The 21,821-nt window shown below is 36.5% G+C and overlaps 1 protein-coding gene across 1 annotated transcript in view; it reads left to right on the forward strand.

Annotated features, from left to right (window-relative positions):
* Nucleotides 1-10,322: 10,322 nt before the first annotated feature.
* Nucleotides 10,323-21,821, forward strand: part of LOC115446191 (phospholipid phosphatase 2) — a 141,806-nt gene continuing 130,307 nt past the window's right edge. The window contains exon 1 of the mRNA XM_030172757.2: nt 10,323-10,553. Coding sequence (XP_030028617.1) covers nt 10,425-10,553 — 129 coding nt within the window. The 5' untranslated portion in view covers nt 10,323-10,424. The remainder of the gene's footprint in view (nt 10,554-21,821) is intronic.

Consider the following 21,821-nt stretch of genomic DNA (forward strand, 5'->3'; position numbering starts at 1 on the left):
TTTTGCTTTTTTTGCGAAATATTTCATACAATTTAGTAAGATTTCATTTTACTTTACTAATTTTCCTTTCTTAGAAAATATATGGAAAACTTAGTCATGCGGAAAATATCGGGCAAAAGTATAACCTCAAGGAAATTTATTATTACAGATACGATCAAAACTTCATCTTCTACGTAACGAGGTTGATGTTATATAGTCCCTTCTAGTTTTTTAAATACACCAAGTTTTATAGAATAATGCATAAACCTTATAAAAATATTTGTTATCCACGGCAAATCACTCCAATCTGTTTGACAAATGATTTGCAGGGCTTTTCACAGAAAACATTCTTACCACTACTCAAAAGCCACTGGCATACCTGATATGTCGAACCGTTCGATTTCTTGAATTCTCCGAACGGCTGAGTCAGAGCGAGCATAAAAGCGAATGTCCTTCGCCGATTCACTTTCACTGCACATTTGTGATGCTAATACGCACGCGCTGTCTCTCAGAATGGTTGCTAAGTTAATTTTGTTACGTGTAATTCTATTTTAATAAGCATTATACAGTAACGCTGGTGGTAGATTCAAACTGCCCGCATATGAAGCAAGAAGGTCAAAATAAAATTAGAATCCACAATAAACACCTGTGTGGTTAATATTATGCATAGTTCCTGCATATGACAGTTTCAAGTCGAGAGAGATAGAGAGAGAGGGAGTTTCTAGAGTGAGACAACAAATAAGTACATTATCTTCTCTTAGGTACCTATTTTGTGTATGGACTCCGTCTTTACTGTAACTTCGTGGGCAGTATGTACAAGATATATTACTTTTTGAAGACAACTGATAATAAATGCAAAAGGCGAATGCTGTTGCTAACGCATTGATGATTCCTTTAGTATTGCGGGTTAATAACCAATGACGGCGACACACTAGATTAGGGATTCCCATCTTTTGTAAACCGCGGCGCAGTTACAAGTTGAGTATTTTTTCACTGCGCCCTGTCCTAGCTAACTAATGTTGATCGAAACGAAAATTAAAACACCGCAATATAAAATTGACGCTAATATTTATGGTGTCCAATAATTAGAGGATCGACTCACGGCGGCCCTCTTTACTTTCTATGGCGCACACTTAGCGGACACCCTCTCCCATGAAAAAAACAATTATTCTTCTATGAGCGAAAGAAGTACTTTATAATATACTTTAGGAGTGGATGGCCAGTGCTAAATGCAGATAAATCAGTGGCGAAGTGGGACATTTTTCAAAAGGTAACCCGATAAAAAAAAAAGAAACTATCGCGACAGAAAACAAAAATTAAGACAAACGTTGATAAACCTAAAAGGGAAGCCGGTAGGAATCGGATTGTAAGTACGCTTCTCCACTGGGATACATCGAGCTTTTTTGGAAAGAATATCCTAACCAACAGTGGTGAAGAGACTTTCCCGCCCTCACACCCACCACTACAACTCCTGTAAGCCAGGATCAGCAGTGGCACGCATTTTGTGACACCGAGCAGTGAAGCTCGGCGAGTCTCAGGGAAAACTAATATGTCATTATCCCGCAACGAAATTAATCAAATAGAAAAATAGGGAGGAGTTGGAAATATTAATTGTCCACTTCCCTCCAGAGCAATGCGGGTGACAAAATCATGATGTAAGGAGGCGATTTAACCTCAATGATAGGGACGTTTACAACTAGATAAGCTAGTTATAAAGCACCACGGATAAAATTAAATGAAAGGGTCCTATCACATGAGCTGTTAGATTTGATTACAATAGGCATGGCAAAAACGCCGGAAAGCACGGAAATTCCGTCTAGTCTCAACAAGGTCCATGTAGTATACAACCCCAGATGTTATTTGCATACTGTTTAACATGATGTTGCGCTCTTCATGCCAGAGACCACACTCCCAAAGTACGTGATGAGCAGATTGTTCCACCTCGTAACCAGGTGTAGAGCATGGGCACGCAGGAGAATCAACCAGCCTAAATGAGAACAGTTTACCCTTAAAATTACCATGGCCGGTAAGAAATTGCGATACACAGTAATCTATTTCTAGCCAAGTTTTAATTAGGCGATCGCGAACGTACGGAAAGTATTTATATAAATGACGCCCTTTCGAAGACGAGTCCCACCTACATTGCCATTCATTTAATAACTCGTTGTGTACATCAGTGTGCGTTTTAAATAGTCTATCGATTCTTAAGAGCTCGCGAGACGTAAGAAACTTTTATCCATATCCTCTCTGGTTGAGTAATACATAGCGGCGCGACGCTGTACCTCCAAATCGACAGGAGTACACCCGCGAGGACAGGCAAAGCTTCTGTACTAACAGTTCTATACGCCTTGCACAAGAATATCAACGCCAATCGTTGACTCTGGAGCAGTTTCCTGCGCACAGCACCGATAGTTGCCCTATCGGCCCATACAGGTGATCCGTATGTAATACAAGCTAAGTAAGTCGCTCCATAGATGATTTTGAGCGTAGTGAAAGACAGTCCCCACGTAGAGGTCGATATCCTTGTCAAGGCGTAAAAGTTACGTTTTGATTTTTCCCCGACGTTTTTATATGCTCTAGAAAGGAAAAATTTCGTTCTAAAATCAAACCTAAATAACAAACCGATTCTTTCCTTTTTACAACAATATTATTAAATTTTATTCGCGGCGGTGATTTTAATATACCTTTTAAAAGCAGTTGGAACGTTTTGTGAGGTGCGAATGTAAGGCGATTTCTTTCACCCCATTCAGATATTAATTGTAAACACGTATCCGCCAAACTTTCAAGCCCCGATCTACTATTAGATTCTATTAGTAAGAGGCCGTCATCCGCATATCCGGTTAAAGTGCATCCTACAGGTAAGGGAATTGAAAGAAAATCATCGAAGCTCAAATTCCATAAATAAGGACCTACAACTGAGCCTTGTGGACATCCCATACTCAGCGACTTCGACACGGCATGGTGGCCGAGTTTAAGTTTGGATGTTCCGTACGAGAAGTATGAGTAAATTAGGGAATATATATTCCTATAGCAGCCTCGTATTTTTAACTTAAGAAGTATCATAGGCCACCAAGCATTGTCGAAGGCACCGGAGATGTCTAAGAAGATACCGAGTACATATTTATGTTCCGATATACTTACTGTTCTTCTAACCGATATTGCCGCGTCTGTAGTCGACCTACCTATGGTAAATCCGAATTGATTTTGTGAAATACTGGTCCGCCCGGTAGCAGACGAGGGACAATGAGGCGTTCTAGAAGTTTACCTAAAGATGGTAACAACGTAATAGGTCTATATGACTTGGGATCATCGGGAGCCTTGTCGCCACTTTTAGGTATTATTCGAATGAAACCGGAGCGCCATATTCGCGGAAATATACCTTCAGCAATACATCGGTTAAAGACAGATAGTAACGAATCTCCGGCTGATTTACACGCTTCTTTAATCATCTTGTTAGACACTTTATCCTCGCCGGAGGCTTTGTTTAACGGCAGAGATGCAACAATGGCAATAAATTCATCTAATGTCGCAAGGTTTGAAACTGGAGAGTTTGGCAATTCCGCGGCCCACATTCTAATTTGGTTGTGATAATTGTTGTCATTAATAATATCATCGGGTATAAGTGAATGCAACAGTGCTTCCGTAGTCTCCTCAATACCAGTCGTATAGCTATTATTAAATTTAATATTATCGATGTAAGATAAATTAATTGGTCTATTTGCTTTAAACTCTTGGTATAAAGGAGACCACGGGCCCTCCTTATCTAACCGCGCGGCGATTTTACGCAATAAATTACCTTTCGATTTTTGTACTGCTGCTCTATAGTGCGACCTGGCAATTTTAAGTTCATTAAAAGCAGATGTAAAAGTGTCACCTGTTAACAGTGGTGAAGGGTGAAGTTTTCCGAAAGGTAACCCGACACAACATAATATAGGTATTAATATGCATAAATGCTGTCTGCAAATCGTTTATTAATTCTAAAATATCCATAGTATTTTTTCAGTATTTAATTCAAATATGACCATTATTTGAAACACTTGAAATATATCATAATTATTTAAGAATTAATAAAGAAACAATCTGGTTTAGCAAAAAGTTGAAAGTGTCAGTTATGATTGTCTTTTTAAAAAGGGTCAATATTTTGTACCCAGCGGCATAACGGCCACCGAACACGTGGTAAAAAACCCGCCAGTGACTCGTTCCTACTAGCAATTTATGAATGAATCAAGGAAGACTGTTTACTTTACCTATACTTTAAAGTTATACTTCACTTTCGTCCACTACCTTATACGAGGAGGAAAATTGAGATTTTAACGGGATTCTAAGAATAAAATACTGACTAAGCTACTTTACCTTCAAAATTTATATCTACCGATAACATTTTATTTTTAAATTCTATGCATACCGTAGTTAATTTTTTTCCTTTTTATCATTTTCACATCACTTAGAAATTAGGATTTGTAAAATAAAAGTAAGCCATGTGACATTATCTATGTACCCCCTTATTCATAGACTTTATTTATATAAGAACGGAGCATAACTATGATAACAAATCTTTTTCTCAGCTTAGTTCATCTGACAGCCAACTAGATTCAAGTTGTATCTCAATATTAGCCAACCACAACGGCCTTTTGTCTACGCACTGCGAAGGCTGCCATGCCGTCAGCACTGAGAAACAGACTTATTATCACAGCAATGATCCATCCTTAGATAAATAAAGTGTATTAATAAAGGGGTTAATCTTTATTGTCGAATTCGACACAACGCGGCGATCCAATTTGTGTTATAAAACACTGCCCTACTGAAGTTGGTTACCTCACCCATTGCCCAAGCATTCTGTCAGCTTCGTCTCTAACAAATGCTGCGCCGCTTGTATCTGACTTCAGAGCGTTAAAGATACATAAATCGTAAACTATAGTTTACGTCATATACCGCAATTTCAATAAACGATCGCAATCGCTTTTTCGATCTATCTCAATAATGAGCCAATCAGAACAAAGTTTTTTTCACATACTACAAATGAGTTATTTTGATTGGTTAATTCTCGGAATCGGATTAAAGATTGAGATTAAGATCGTTTATTGAAAACGGTTGATAACTGACAATCTTCAAACCGACAGTTATTAATAGTATGATAAGAGTTGTGGAAATCGCACTATCCCCGCAAAAAAATGCTGAAGAGACATTTAATATCGTCATTCCTACACCAATGTTTTCCCGTTATGATATGATTATGACTGATGACTAAAATCTAAGAATCAAGGCGATAATGATGGTTTCTGGATCACTAGTTAAGTATTGGATCATTGAACGGTACAATGTGAATCATGATGATTACTGAACGCATTATTGGACTTGCTCTTCATAAATCTGATATCACTAATCTATACTATGTAATAAAGTATATAAGTTTCAAGTTTTAACGCATTGTTTATGAAACTTTAGCGTTGATTGTGATAATAATTTTAGTAGTAGTATATCCTTAGCTATAGCAGTAAATTATCCTTAGTTATAATGGAGAACGCGTACCGGTAAGCGTAGAGTTAGACGTACACCTGCAAGGCGGTCAGACGACTCGATGAAGATCGTCGGAACATGGATGTAGGCCTCTTTAGACAGGTCTTGTTTAAGATAGGCCTATGTTCAGCAGTGGACTTCATGGAGTTCATGCTGATGAAGTTATCCTTGAGTGCTAGAGGCTTCTCTTTGTCTAGAGAACGGATTAATCCGCTAGCAGAAGGTAGTCTTTATACGTTTAGTCTGCGGCTTCGTGTGCGTGAATAAGTTTTTCAGGGATAAATATTTTCCCGGGATAAATCTAACCTACAGCACTTAGGAGTAATGTAGGTTCCTATTAGTGAAAAAAATCGGTTTAGTAGTCCCAGAGATTAGCGCGCTCAAACAAACTCTTCAGCATAAAATTATAAAGTATAGAATAACTGTTATATAATTTTGAAATCAGTTTTCTATTGTGGTTTTGTAAGCCGTAACTGTTCTGGCAATTTTGAGTAGTCTTGCTTCAAAAAAGCGGCGATAGCCGTAGTTGCGTGTGGAATAGACTGCCTAGACGAATATTCGCAGGTTCAAGTCCTAAGGGTACATACCTCTGATTTTTCTAATGTTATGTGTGTATTCTTCGTGAATTATCGCTTGCCTTAACGGTGAAGGAAAACATCGTGAAGAAAACCTGCATACCGGAGAAGTTCTTCATAGGAATTTCGAAGGTGTGTTAAGTCTACTAATCCGCACTAAGCTAGCGTGGTGGACTAAGGCCTAATCTCTTAACAGTAGAGGAGGTCCGTGCCCGGTAGAGGGACAGTATAAAATACAGGGTTGATATTATTTTTAATTTACATATAGGCAATGCCCTTATGATCATACTGGTGTTATACAATACGCCGCATGTTATTAAACGTAGCCACAGTACTAAACGCTTCGTGTTTGTTTAGTCCGTGCTCCCCTTGACGATACAGGGGGTAGAGGGTGGCGATAGTAAATACGATCTGATGCAATTCTACCCCATTATTGCCGTGAGGGGAAGTAGAAAAGTAAGTCAATAACTTAGTGGACGTAACTATTAAAAGACAATGTATAGTCGCTTATTGTGAAGCCTGATTTGTCTTCCGCTTGGCAATGGAAAAAAGTGGTCAATTAATATTATTCTAAGTTCTCTATATAACCTCTCACGCATTTTATCCCCAAACGAAGCAGTTCCGGATCTTGAATTTTTTGGAGGCGGGCCAAAATCTGGAGAATGCCGCCCCTGACCACCTATATTTTTACCTTTGTCATCATCACCATTTCGCGCCTCGCGGGAAATAATTTATGTGTTTAATGTACTGAATGTCTCAGTAGTCAAAGTTGCGTTAATGATGAGTTGTGTATGCGTCCGCCAAGTGTGAATTTGCCGCCCGGGGCAGTGGCCCTGGCTTGCCCTCTCTCCTAGATCCGGGGCTGAAAGGAAGATGTGCAACTTGTGCTCCCACTGTTCGGCGAATGTATTCGGGTCCCATCTATCTATATACAAAAAAATGAATCCCTATTTCCCTTGGTCACGCCATCACGCGTGAACGGCTGAACCGATTTGACTATTTTTTTTTGTTGTGTTTATTATAGTCAGGAGAAGGCTCTTATGAAAGAAAAAATACCAAAAATTGCGCGGAAAATTAGAAAATTGAAGAAAACTTAACGACAATAATTTAATTTTACATAACTGTTAGTTATTTGAAATAATTGTCAGCGATTGATAGAATGCGCACTTTAAATTCATAGTTAGACAGAACAACTTCTGTCGGGTCAGCTAGTCTGTGATAAAGATTGAACCTATCAGTGGCGAAAGGTGAAACATTCCGAAAGGGAATTTGACACAAAATCTAGATACTAATATGCACAAATGTTGTCTGCAAATCGTTGTAATCATAATTAGATTCTAAATAAAGGTAAGCCGGCAGGAATCGGGTTATATGGACCCTTCGAAAATGAAGCCTATTGCTATTGGCACAGATTCCAGACTTCGGGTTGATACTTCCCTCATAGTACTGTTTGTGAATATGGATGGTAGTTTCTGAAAAATATGGGAAATATCTGAACTAAGCGAACTAAGCTAAATTAGCTTAGTTTCGGTCTGCATTGATTATGAAGGTTACTAAAACCGTTGACACTACTTTAACCTGGTTATGCTTCGTGATGTAATATTTATGAAATATCGAGGGAATTCAAATTGATAACTTTCCCTTTCGAACGAAGCGGTCAATACCCGAGTAAAAGGTTTACGGAGTACTGTGTTTGAATACACAGTTTACGAGTTCTGTTCCCAATCTGGGCAATGTTACGCCATTATGAATTCTATTACCAAACAAAAAAACACATATCGCCTTTAACTCTGAAGGTGTGGTAGACGTGCAATCAAGGCACCTATATTTCGCCTGCTTGCGCGAACCATCCCACGATGTGATAGGGGCGAACGTATTGCCATATCGGGCAGTAATTCCTGATTCCGTATTGGTGCTGAGCATAAAAACCCAATATTAGTTTTGCCGGCCTGGGATTCAACCCCTGGACTTTAGAGCTGTATCATACCGCGCTTGCAATTCAACTACGCCTTCAAGGCAGTCATCACTATATTAGATGTTCCCAAGCTCTGGTTTCTTGTGTATGCTGTTGAATACTTTCGAAGAAAATTCATAAAATCTACTGAATATTATTGCGTGATTTTAATGAAATATCGATGTAAGATTAGTTAGTTCGCGTGCCGTTCATTGGCAGACGTGTGAAGGAAAAGAACGGAAATAAGCCGGCAAAATAAGTACACTAGTTGCGTATCTGCCTTACTTTTCGGGGATAAGGGCTTGACCTTACATGTTTGTGTTTCTTTACATAATTACAATAAGCTTGAGGATGTGTAAATGCATACCACTTTGGAAGTAAAGTCAGAACATGTGACCATCACCGCGTCACCAATACGCTTTAAAAAAACAAATGAAGTTAGTTAATTTATTATTATTTAAAATAACTGTCTCGGTGGCGTAGTTATGCTACGGTTCGACTGTGCTGAGGTCTGGGGTTCGATCCCCGGGTAGGGCGAAAGTGAAATTGGGTTTTTCTAATAAATATCAGCACGTAGTCTGGAATTTGTGCCCGATATGGCGATAGGCTCGCCTCCTATCACATCATGGGACGGAATACACACGGCGGAAAGTAAGTAACGTGAGTCTGTGTGTGTTAATATACTGTATAATAGCCTTTAAAACCTCATAGCAATTCCCAGAAAACAATTTTATTAGACCATTAAAATACTACAGATTTAATTGATTTACGGTCTTCTACACGTCGCCTGTGAACTATAACCTGACTGTAATACTAAAGACATAACTTTTTTGGAATTCTAGTAATAACCATGAACTATTCTAGGAATATATGAGGCATTTGAAGACTATTGGTTTCATTACCAGCAAATTATATATCCTGAAGCTGCCTCTTATATCTTGCCCGAACTGCAATTCGAACCCACGTCCCAGTTCTAATATCTACCCCGCCACTGGACTAAGCAAAGCCCACGCTGGTATTTCTAAATCCTTAAGTACTTCCCACGTTTTTTACAATTCCAGAAATTTCACGCTTTATGCAAAACAATGGGTAGTACAATAAATCATGAGATAAACTTATTGTTTAACGAATAGAGACCATAAAATTTTAGTGTACGTGATTCAAAAATAGTACGTTAAGTACAGAGCGGGATTTGATGGGGGATATAAAAGGTCATTTTGATATTGCGCTACTAAATGAAAACAAATACTTATCTTCTTGAAAATAACACTACAATAAGTTACTCGAACCGTAGATGCAAAATAAAAAAAAATCGAGCAAAATAAATATTAGCAAAATAAAAGTAATTTTAATTTTTCGCGCTCTAATGCCACTACTACTTCTCTAAGCGAATTCGTTGCAGCGACATCACACTTTCAGTCAGAATGACAATGAAGCACACGCCATACTCGAATTAAACTAAAATGATCTTAAATTCAGAAAACCGCGATTTTTGATACAAATATCCGTCATTCGTGGATGATTTTTGGCACAATGTTACCAGTGGTGCAGACGAGTATGTGGGTCCATTTATTAATGTCAAAATGACCCTGTATGTAAGAAGACCCTTGAACGACTCGCCCCACCATATTATTCATACCCGTTCAACATGGTATTTCTTTCCGCATGGCAATCGTGCCGCGCATTGATTTCTCAGTTATTGTAAGTTCAAGGTCGGTGAAGATAACTCATAATATATCTTAAGATACATCGTACAATGCTATTTGGTCTATTAGAAATGGAATCGTGATTTATATCTAGGTATTATTATAGAAAGGATTATTTTTATAAGGAATTAATAATTAAATATATGTTCTGTTTTTTTAATGGTATAGCCGTTTGCATTGCATTGACTTATTTAAACAGCTAAGGAAATATGAATAGATTCACAATATATTGTTTCTTACTATAATTTTGTAACATTTTTTAGTTTCCTGTTAGGTATTATCAATTAGTAACCGACATGAAATATTTTTAGTTTTGTAACTGCAAAAAAATTTTCTCACGTTGATTTTGTTTTTTATTTTAGCGGCCGATTGCATACTTTTTGCGGTTACAAAAAATGTGGTTTCAAAACTGCACTTTTTATTTCGAATGGACATGCCTCTTATTTCTAGGGATGCACTTGTTTGCTATCTTATGGCATTGGACCCGATAAGGGCCCCAAATCATAGTCCACCCCCGGCCCAAGGGCTAGTTAATAGTTACCAAAAGCTTTCTTACCTGAGTTGAGTCAGCGGTCGGTAAACCATTCGTCCGCGCAAACGCTGCGCGCGCGCACGTCACGTTGTTCACGGTCCGCCATTACTCAAACTGTCAAATAGTTGAATTAAAACAGTGTTAAAAGTGATAATAAAACAATGGTGCGCACGTTTGAAGTGGTGGGGTGCTTTCGGGTACCCAAACGTGGGAGCAAAGTGGTACCAGCGGCGAGTGGTGATGGGATATTCACCATTGATATGTCCTCAACGTCTACCTTGGATATAGCTGTAAGTTATCGGTAATTACGGTTAATTTGCGCAGTCCGCTTGTTAATTTTTTGACAGGTGGTGTGGTGTTGCCGCCGCGAAAAAAAACATGTTTTGTAAACAAATGTGTGTGAATATTTTCCCTATTTGCTTTAGCGTACGCCGTACATTTATGCAGCATTTAAGTATCAACATTGTCCTAATGTTTACATATAGATTTTTGCTTACTTTTAAGTCGTTTTCTGAGGCAGTGAAATCATTCATGTAATTTAATACGTTATTACTCTTCTATTATTTCGCATACGTGTGTGTATATCTTTGAGTACAAATACACTTTCTAATTTCATTCATTGTATTTCTTATCCTGACATGACATCTCATTCATTCACCATACCATCTCATTTAAAATCTACTCTAAGATAAAGTGTGAAGGTGCCATTTTATCTGTTAACATATGTAGTGATATCTCTGATCTCATATCTTCGTCACTTTGTCCAACCTACGCTATGTGCTTACAAGGGAAGGCTTCTATAATTCATAATACATCTAATTCAGAACACGTCTGAAGATAAAATTGTTTCGACACAATATATTCCTATCAGACGAGTCTTTTCGACTCGAAAACATCAGTATTTAATGGCTAAAACTATTTGATAAGCTGTGTTTGAATAACGCCTTATATTGACAATCAGATACTGATGTAAATGGATTTTTCTACTTAGCCTCGTTCAAATTGCCTTGCTTGATTGAGACACGCAAACTAGTTTCTTAATCAGATTAACTTATAATCTAGTTTTTCTTGTTTAAATCCATTGATAACATGATTTTGTTAACGACGTATGCATTCCATGTTTGGTTAAAACTTTGTTGCCTCAGTGGCGTTGTTGTATTACGGTAATACTGTAGTGTTGAGTCTTGGGTTCAAACCATTCGAAATAAGTGATATGGGTTTTTCTACTTAGTATCAGCCTGGAGGACTATAGGTATATAGCGATAGGATCGCCTCCTATCGCATTATGTGACAGAATATACACGGCGAAAAGTGGGTGCATCAATTGCGACTCTGCCTACCCCTTCGGGGATAAAAGGCGTGAATGTGTATGTTTGTTGTCTACTACCTGACCCCAAAACACTTAAGTGGCGTGGTGCAACACGCTTCTTTTATAATGTTGCATAAAGGTTTAGTTTTTTTCTGGCCTTAGTTAACATAATTCTGTGGTCCAGTCAAAACAAAAAAAAAAGCGTTGATCGACCTGGGAATTGAGCTCACGCTGCTAGACTGGCGACAAAAGATGAATCTTTAACACTAATAATAGCAAAGATAACAAAAAAGCATCCATACGCGAATAATGATTTTACTACCTGCTACCACAAAAAGGCGGCAAAACGTAACTTATCTCACACGGTTGTAAATAGAAGGTTTTCAAACCTGTTTCTGTTAGCTAAATTGTGTACAATCAAAGTAATTAAGGTAGGAATCTTGATCAAATACAAATACTTCTTAACCGACTTCAAAAAATAAAGAGGTTCTAATTTTTAAACATATTTCATTTGCACACCAACCAATAGACGTTTTTATCGATTAAGGGTTTTTGCGATTTGCAGCGACAAGAGGCTGTTTTAAGTGATATACATCGCTTTTATATACGTCCATCATATAATGGCCGACAAATAACTTAAGCACACTGCATAAAAAAAAAACACATAAATCAAAAATCAAATAAATTAATTAATATCGGTATGAATTAATTCACATTCTCAGTACTCAGAGCACTACTGTAATTATTATTTTGCCTCTTAATGACAAAATATCGCTTATCATTTAATCTTCTAAACTTTCCTTAAATTTCCTTAACCTATTCAAACTCTGTCCTTTATTAGGCGTGTGCTATATTGAACATATATTTTGCCTGCGGCTTTGCCCGTATGATTTTTTTCCTGGATAAAAAATAGCCTATAGCGCTCGGGAGTAATTTAGCTTCTTATAGTGAAAAAAAATCAACATCGATTTAGTAGTTCCTTGAGATTAGCGCATTCAAACAAACAATCTTGAGCTTTATATATTAGTGTAGATTAAGGTTAAATTTAGTTTGCATATTAATAGTTCCCGCGATATCTCTTCTTCGAAATCTTTTTGCACGTGTCCAACCTCAAAACAACTTAATAAATGGCTTACTAAACGATGCCTTACTAGAATCAGACGAAAATAGACGACGCGGTGAATCATAAGGCTGTAGGTAAAGGTTATCTCTACATCAGCTCCAAAAGGAGGGACAGGACGTAATCGCCTTTACTATGGCAACGGGAGATTGTTTCTCCTAAGATAGAATCTCATTTATACAGAAACTGAGGATTCACGGAACTCTAATTAAAGATTCATGATACAAGATTACGGAGACGATGATAGGCTTTTGTGTACACAGAAAAAAAAATTGTATCTATTTTTATTTTGTCGAAATCATGATCAATCTTATCTTATTCTTACTTATATTGTAAATATGAAAGTTTTTGCAATTGTATGGATGTTTGTTAGAAGCAAATGCAGAGAAAACTCAACGGATTTTGGTGATATTTGGCATTGGGATAGACTATATCCTGAATTAATATATAAGTAATTTTTATCTCAGCAATTTGCTCCCATAAGAAATTATGTATTTGTTAAATCTGATATTACAAATAGATGGCACTGGTATCATACAGGGTTTTAAGGACTTTTGTACCACTAGCGACACCAAGTAAATAAAGATTTGATATATTTTAGAAAGATGTTACCGAAAATAGTAATTTTATCAGCAAACAAGACCATTTTAAGCCAGCGGGAGGTGAGATGTTCAAAGTATACCCAATTATCACGTCGTTCAAACAGGTTGGGAACCTTTAAAGTCACATAACATAAAGACGGAACCCAATTTCCATTAAGATATTCAACATACCTCCAATAAACTTGAAGATTCATTCACTCATGTTGTTTACAACTAAATATAGTTCATTATCGACATTACTGACATGACCAAGTAAATTAATTTATAATGAGCAATAAATGAGACGTTTAGTACACCCAACTCGGAGTTATTGATCTGGTTGAGATATCTAGGAACAATCTGTTACGCTAATTGTCACAGCTGTCAGTGTGGAGGCCTGACTGTTTTTGACAACTGAGATTTGTTATCTAATGTTCATGAAGGCTGGGCCTTGTATGGAACAAATAAGTTATTTATTGTTTTCTATATTAATAATACATTTTGAATGTACGTAATCTTTGTAACCATTTATATGAGTTTGAAATTTCTTTCGCTAATATGGAATTACGTTACCTGTATATGTTATGGGCTATTATTATCCCAGGAATAGATTTTAAGGCAGACGCACCGGGCGGTAAGTTAGTGATCTATCAAGCAGTAAAGGATCTTTATCGATATCTGAAGATCGATCTTCAAAATAAATCATTTAAAATCAACCTAGCGTTGTGAGCACATTTTGTTCTGATTGATCTATCAGATTCATCCAGAAATATAGATATAGACTAAAAAAGTCCCAAAAGTACATATAATTTGTTGGTGGTAGAATATATTTTATATCCGTCCGGATAGCAACCACCATACACAAGGTGTTGAAACCCACCATCGTGACCCATGTAGGCGTGCCGCGTTCCGGGATCAGCCTGTGTATATCCAGTTCCAACAGGCCGGCATAATTGTGTTGACTGTCGAAAGGAATCATCTCTCGTGAGCCGACATTCTATTGGACCTCAATCCAATTACTTATCAGATGCAGTGGGCTGACTTTTCGAATAAAGAAGAAGGTGGTATGCTTCTTTCCTAATACGGCAAAATGACGTATCATATGATTTACGACGCAAATATCAAGAAGCAATGAAATGTAGAAAGCATTCGTGATTACACACTCGTAATATGTTAGGTAACTTGCATTCAGGTCGACGTATCTTCCGCTTTCCGGTATTATTTGCCGTCGCGATTTCCTTCTCATTTTTTTTTACAAATAATGTAAGTCGAGCTATATGTCTCTTATCTTGATCTTGAACTTCATTGTAAAGCATTATACTTCATACGTCAACCTAAGACTTTAAAAGTGAATTGAAATACATAAAATTATTATGTATAACATCACGTTCGCCGTCCTGTAACTTAAGATTTGAAGCTATTTGCCCAGCAATTAATGGTCATACCGACACAACATTTCTTGCACACTTCTGCTTAACGGCAGAAATTCTTCATTTCGCATTGTATGAATTGCATGTCCGCCATTCCTTTGAGTAAAAGCACGTGAGTTTTTTTCTTCTTTCTTAGTCTACACAATCTAAGACATGGTTGAACTGGTGCTAAATCTCATGCAAATTCATTGATTTTTAGGTTTATAAAAAAATATCCAAACATTTAAACAGGGGCGGCCCTAAACGACGCGAAGCCCCAGGCGAGAGCAAAAAGAAACAGACGCGAGGCCCCGGGCAGAGTAAAAAAATGTTCTCCTGTTTTAACAGTTTCGTCGGTAAGAACGTAAAAAAAGGTCCTGCGAGGCACCGCGCGAGGCCTCTGTAAGCGCGAGGCCCCGAGCAGTTCCCCGGTTCACCTCCCCCAAAGGCCGCCTCTGCATTTAAAGATCCAAAAATGTTTACAACCCTTCGCACTTTGTTAAGTGAAATAAGACGTAGGAATCACATCTTTGCCATCATTATCGCTAATCGTATTCCCTTTGCCGAGTAACATTATCATCACTTAATTGTCGGACCGGTATTTCCCAATACAAATTTTGCAATATTAAATCAAGCTCATTTACTCCACGCATTAGTAAAACGTGAGCAATACGCATGCTTTCTGAATAACAATCGCGTAAAGGCGTGTTTAGATTGGTATGACGCGGTTGGTAGGAAAAAAAATTGTATTCTGATGACTAGGAATCTAATTGAGTTGACGTCAGACAAACGGCTGGGCATAAACCTAAGCCATATTTTCCTTTCTACAACTTGTTTGAAATAGTGAGTTCCGTCAAAATCGTAAGTCGTAACTGCAGGAAAAGACAGATAGAAATAAAAACCGTTTACCATGTAGTCAGAATACTGTACCATTTTCACAGTTCTGTAACCAAAAGCTACTAAAGGGGTCCAATTATCAAGATCTCCCCTAACTTTTTAATTTAAAAAAAGAATAGCTCTATCTTCTGAATCGTGAAAGATACCTTCTTAGAGAATATTCTTTTTTTTCTTTGTATCTGCTTAACAAACTAATAAAACAAAAAAGTAGTGATACGCAACCTTCAGTTTGCGCAAAGTATATTTAAACATACCTTTATATTTAATACATCGGTGAGGTCACGATTGAACCCTATAGGGCTTATAGCCTAATAGAAATATTAATAGGTCGTGTGAACAAGGTCTTCAGAATAAGCAAGATGCGCGAACTAGGTTCTAGACTACTGCTTTTAGTTATGAAATTATTGACGCAATACAAATAGGTAAGCAGTTGCTTGAAATAACTATGCCATCAGTCGTTTGCGTAGCCTTTTATGAATAACTAGCTTTTGCCCACTACTCGGCCTGTGTTTAAATTTTTTTCAGGATAAAAAGTATCTTATAGCAATCAAGAATAATGTAGCTTCCTGTTAGTGAAAAAAAAATCAAATTCGGTTCAATAGTTCCATAGATCAGCTCCAACAAACTTATAATTAACTTACAAACTTCCCCTTTTTATAATATTAGTACCGATTTATTAATAATCTTTGGTCTCGTATCTTTTTAATTTTTACAATTATTCAATGGACCTTAGTTTATAATAGTGGACCCTGGTCGAAATTAGTAATTAGCATTAATGTATTAAGTGACGCAAGAGTAGCATCACTAGAAATGCTATTAATATAAAACTACAGTTATTTTTAAAGCCCTTCAGTGTGCACAATTTACTTTCTTACCTTTTTCTAAGTAATAATTAATTTAAAATAGTTGCAGGTCTGAGACATCATGACCTGGAAAGTAGTTTTTCATGATGTAATACTTATTGCCACTTACAAAACTGGCATCATAATATTGTTGATCTAAATTATGTTACCTTGTCAGCCCTCTTCACCTTTTAGTCTTTTCCAACAATGGCTGCAATGCCGGTCTGGACTAACTTCACACTAGCAATTATACATATAACACGTACTGTCCTAGCTTAAATAACAGATATCTACTAAAATTTTATATATGAATTCAGTATAAATACGTCCAAAATCGTATTCTACTTACATATCTTCCATTCTTGTTACATCCACTTACATTTTCTACAGTTTACCATTTTCATTACTTAATGCACGCTAATGGAATATTTAAGTATTTGCAAAAAACGAGATGTGAGTAAGTTCATGTTCACGGAAATGATTTACTCAAAGTATGAATATGTGTTTTCTGTAAACTGACAAAAAAGCAGGTTCGTGTTAACTGACCTCCATCGCTAACAAACACCCAAAATACTAATAAGAATCCAAAATCCGATGCGAGCTTTGAAAGAAAGGAAAAGAGGTTATGTTAGAGTGGTGGGTGGCGATGCGTGAAATTTTTAAAAAAGTAAAGGACCTTTTCTGTTTATAACAATTCACATATTTAACAATTTTCCTAAGATCATCAAGAATCTAAATTCTAGATTAGTTATTTTTTCAGATTGTAGTTTATGCAGTAGCGTTTTATTAGAATTGCGTTGATTGTGGTGCAGTAATATTCGACGCGGTCACATTCTCGATTGGCGGTCAGGGTCAAAATAACTTTCGTGACAGGCTGCGGTTTCCCAGCTACTTAATCCGAGAAATTCTTAAGTGCTGGTTTCTTTGTAGCTCGAGGGTATTGCAGTCTAGCCTCCTTTGTTCGTGTTTCCAATCTATATTATTTATGGCAAAACAAGACGATAAGTTAACAGCCTCTGCGCGCAATTTTGTCCATAGTATAATGGTCATCCTGCGATCTTTTTGAGAGTCGTCTGTCCAATAGAGATTGCTTTCCATATATATTATAATTCTATGGCGACTGTCCTATCAGCTATCAGTTCTGCAAACTATATTCCTTCAGGATGTTGAATGCAGACCGCTTCCAAGAAGACATTTTGTAAATATTTGGTTAAGCCTATGTTTACGTTGTACGTACTACTTCTCTAAGTTTTTAGTGGAATCTTGTTCCTTATAACAAGTCATGACTGCAATCATCATTATAACTATCAAAAAGCTTATTACTATTAAAGATCTGCGTATCCTTAATCCTACATTTTATATCGACTATTCTTAATCCTTTGAAGCTTGTTTAAACAACATGTTATCCAGATGTGCAGAAATTACCGTAAAATCTCATGATACCTCCAGAATTCCCAATATGTATCATGATTAAATTACGAAGAAAATAGATCTCCTCTAAAATCCGTAAGTTAGATAAACAAACTGAGATGTTTGTTAGTTTAATAGTTTACCGCGATTTTAACTGTAATCGACGATCGCGTAACGAGCTATTATTAGACTTCGAAGAAAAACAGACTCAAATCCGGGATAACGAAAGGTGTTTGCGGTTTCACCTTTGACTTTGATAAGACAGCTAAGGTTATGTAAATGGTATTACACCAGTTTCTTTTTTCATTTTCTTTTTCGCGGTCAAAAAAAGCATTATTACTACCATTTGGAGGGGTGAGTGGAACGGTTGTGTTGGTTTCACTCGTATTACGGCTCAAATACTCGGAAGTATTGCGTCATCCAAGCGAGCATTACACCGAGTCCTTAACCCCTGTGCATTCAGCTAAGATCGAACGAGGGGTAAGATCGTATAACAGAAAAATACCACAATATGGTTATTTTTTAGTTGAAGCTCCATAGGCAGCGACGCTCCTTTTTGTCCCGCTCTATATACCGCAGCTGATGCCATGACCAAGAAGTGTGCTTAAAACACCAAAAAGGAGGAATTCGCTCTTCTTAACACTATTTTCACGTAACTCTGATTTTTTAACCTTATCATACATTCAGAAGCGTTATTAGAATGAACTCCGATCTTACTTAGCGAACGCCCGATCTTTTTTAAGTGTTTTAAATGTCATCTAATTTTAAGCTAACACAGACAAAATTTAAGGATGATTAATTATAACATAAAGTATCTTTAATAATAACCAGTTTGATGTATAAAATGCCGGTATTACTTAATATTTTATGTGAAAAAAAAATCTAGCTATCCAAGAACCGTTCAAGCTAAGCCGAATGCTCAAGTCTGTATTACAATATGTTTACATTTCTATAACCTGGTGGAATGGACTCCTCGCAGATATTCACCAGTTGGTATTTTGCCTCTGACGTTTTAAATATTTAGTCTTGTGGCGCTTGTACCATATGTTGTAGTTTAATTATTTATTTTTCCACTGACGCATTTGTTTGCTGAAGCCAAAATTTCAAACATTGTTGATTATCTTGTAATACTGCTTTAACTTCTGTTACTAACTGGACTATTTGTGAAGGTTTGGTTTTGCATGTTTTAAGTAAATTTTATAACACAGCTAATGTAGATAGTACACATTTTATTACCATTTGGGAGCATAGATTGAGTGACTTTTGTTTTTAGTCGGATTATACATTTAAGTGACGTATCGTATTTACACAGAAGTTGTGACACAGGCCTTAATGCTTAATAAGTTAACATCATTATTAATTTAAATATATTCGTATATTTAACTTATTAATATCTACATATTTTAAATAAAAATCGGTACATATAATATATTTATTTTGAAATTTTAAAAATAGTAGAAACCAAATCATGAAGAATTCGTTTGTCTTTACTCTTCCTATCAGTACAATACACCTATACCAAATCCAAGAACAAAATCCTTATCAAAAACTAATAAAATAACAATAAACAAACCATCATACAAATTACAACTCTATCGATCAGAATTTGAGGTTGACAATCCATTGTTTTATGAAAAGGAAGTAAAGCCTTCATAGGAAATTCCACAGATGACTGTGTGGGAATTCCTTTGTAGCTATTTCATAGAGAAATGTACTCCCAACATTCCGAGTTAAAGTCACGTACATAGGTATTTGTGAAGCCGAGAGGAATAATAATGGGCTTCAGACCGTGGCTCATAGTATTTTTAGGATTCCGCACCTCAAAAGAACCCTTATATGATCTCTTTGTTGTTCGTTTTGTTAAGACCATTTTTTCTAATGATTTCTTATGTTTACGAATGTTAGACATTAAAATAAAACTTTACGAATTTTATCGCGTTATATTATAATTTTCTCCTGACGTTTCGAAGACTGCAGCCTTCATGGTCACGGGGCGGAGCATTTTTGTCACGAACGCGTAGAGGTATCCAATTGAAATTTATGGCAAATATTTGGATATACGATCTCTTTTAGTTATGATAAAATCAAACTTGTAAGTCAGTGTGATCAAAAGTTATGACGATTCATGTCGCAAATTTTGTGATTTCACAAGAGTATCAATAAACTTAGGGGACTTCTTGTGGACTTAGAATCATGCAATTAGTCAAGAAGCAATGTCTTGCACATGTAAAGGCAACAATCCTAAAATCGTAAGCGTATTTACTATTACATACTTATTATTTGCAGTTGGTGCAATAACTGTATCTACGGATCTAACGGCAGAGTAATGTTTGTCAAATTTGAACTTACATATATACTTACCTACAAATTTGTATGGAACCCTCGGTGCGTAAGTCCAACTCACAATTGTCCGGTCATTTTAGTACATAAATATTTTGTCGCTTCCTTGGTCTGGAACATACTTTTTTTTAAATATATATATTTTTTTAATGTCACTTCCTTGGAATTGTATCAGCTTACCTGAGCGGTAGGTGCAAGGTTCGAACTAGCTCAAGCAACATTGTATGGGTTATTACAACACGTTTTTTAATCAGTGATGGCTATCAATTCTTGTATAGGAAACTTTACAACCCTGATCAAAATATTCAAGCAAAAATAAATTCAAAGGGTCGTAAGAACGTGGTGGATGCAGATCGTTTTTCACTGGTCTGCCTGTAAATCTTTAGGAGGAGAAAGGTATATATTCAGATTATGATGAAAATAAATTGTCTATTCGCTGTTTTCAAAGTAAAATGTTAAGTAACCAGCGTGTTAATTACTAAGCCGTAAGCCATTACTAAATTGTTTTACTCCCCCCTTACCTCAACCCCCTTTAATCCGTTAATGTCGAGAAAGCGTAAAACAGCAAGTTTCTCGTTTAATAGATAGTTTCATAGACAATTATTATATTAAACGATACCGGTAGTTTACAGACGGAATTCTATGCTTTCCTTTGCGGTAAGTCGTTTGATTTGTGTGATCTTTCCCGGTTAATTAACTAGTCAATGCAGACCTAATTAAATAGAGTTTAATAATGTACCTTTTTATTATTGGCAAAAGCGGCTTTCACCCGATCGATTAGGACCATTAATGAGTGTACATGCCAAAAGTTAAAACAGATATTTTGGTATGTAAGTGGAGTGAATTGGTAAAGATATTGTTATGTAAGTTGCGTGATGCTTCGATACTTTATCTGTACGACATCGCTTACCATCAGGTGCGGTGCGACTGCACTTTTAGTTATATTTTATTTTATATTTTTTCCTGGCACTACAAAGCGACTACTTTGCCTTGCCAGGAATAAAATATAAAATAAAAATAATATATCGTATTTTATTTTCGTCCTTAAACCTCAAAATAGGTACTCCTTTTATAAAAAAACTACTTAGTCATAGGTCGTGCTGCCGAGTACGCCACAAACTTATAATTAATTCACAATGCTATAAAACCCATGCCTACATACTACAATATTGTTTTGTATTGTACAGTCAGCCACAAAAGTAGGTAAACAAATTCAAAACTTTAAAACGCTTCTACACGTTTACTTCAATGGAAATATTATTTTATCTTAATTTAAAACAAAGTTAACCTTTTGAGGTTTATTGACAAAAAAATTGATAGTTATATATGTCAAAAGCCGATTTGAAATGTAATGTACCTATGTAATGATAATTGATAATGTAGATAGATATTGCAACGTTGACTTTTCGGACAATCTACATCTTAGTCGGCCTCATGACCATGAAATTTGCAGTCTTCGAAAGGTCGGGAGAAAATTTTGAATACAAGAAACCACGGTAACCGGTTGCCAGACTTAAAAAACAGCTCATTCTGCGTAACACGGACCACCATAGTTAAAATAAAAAAATTTATAATTGTAAAATTTGGGTAGATATTGTAACTTTGACTTTTCGGATGACCAAGACTTCAGTCCACCCCGTGACTACAGTC

Source organism: Manduca sexta, chromosome 16 (assembly GCF_014839805.1).
Source record: "Manduca sexta isolate Smith_Timp_Sample1 chromosome 16, JHU_Msex_v1.0, whole genome shotgun sequence".
Classification (NCBI taxonomy): domain Eukaryota; kingdom Metazoa; phylum Arthropoda; class Insecta; order Lepidoptera; family Sphingidae; genus Manduca; species Manduca sexta.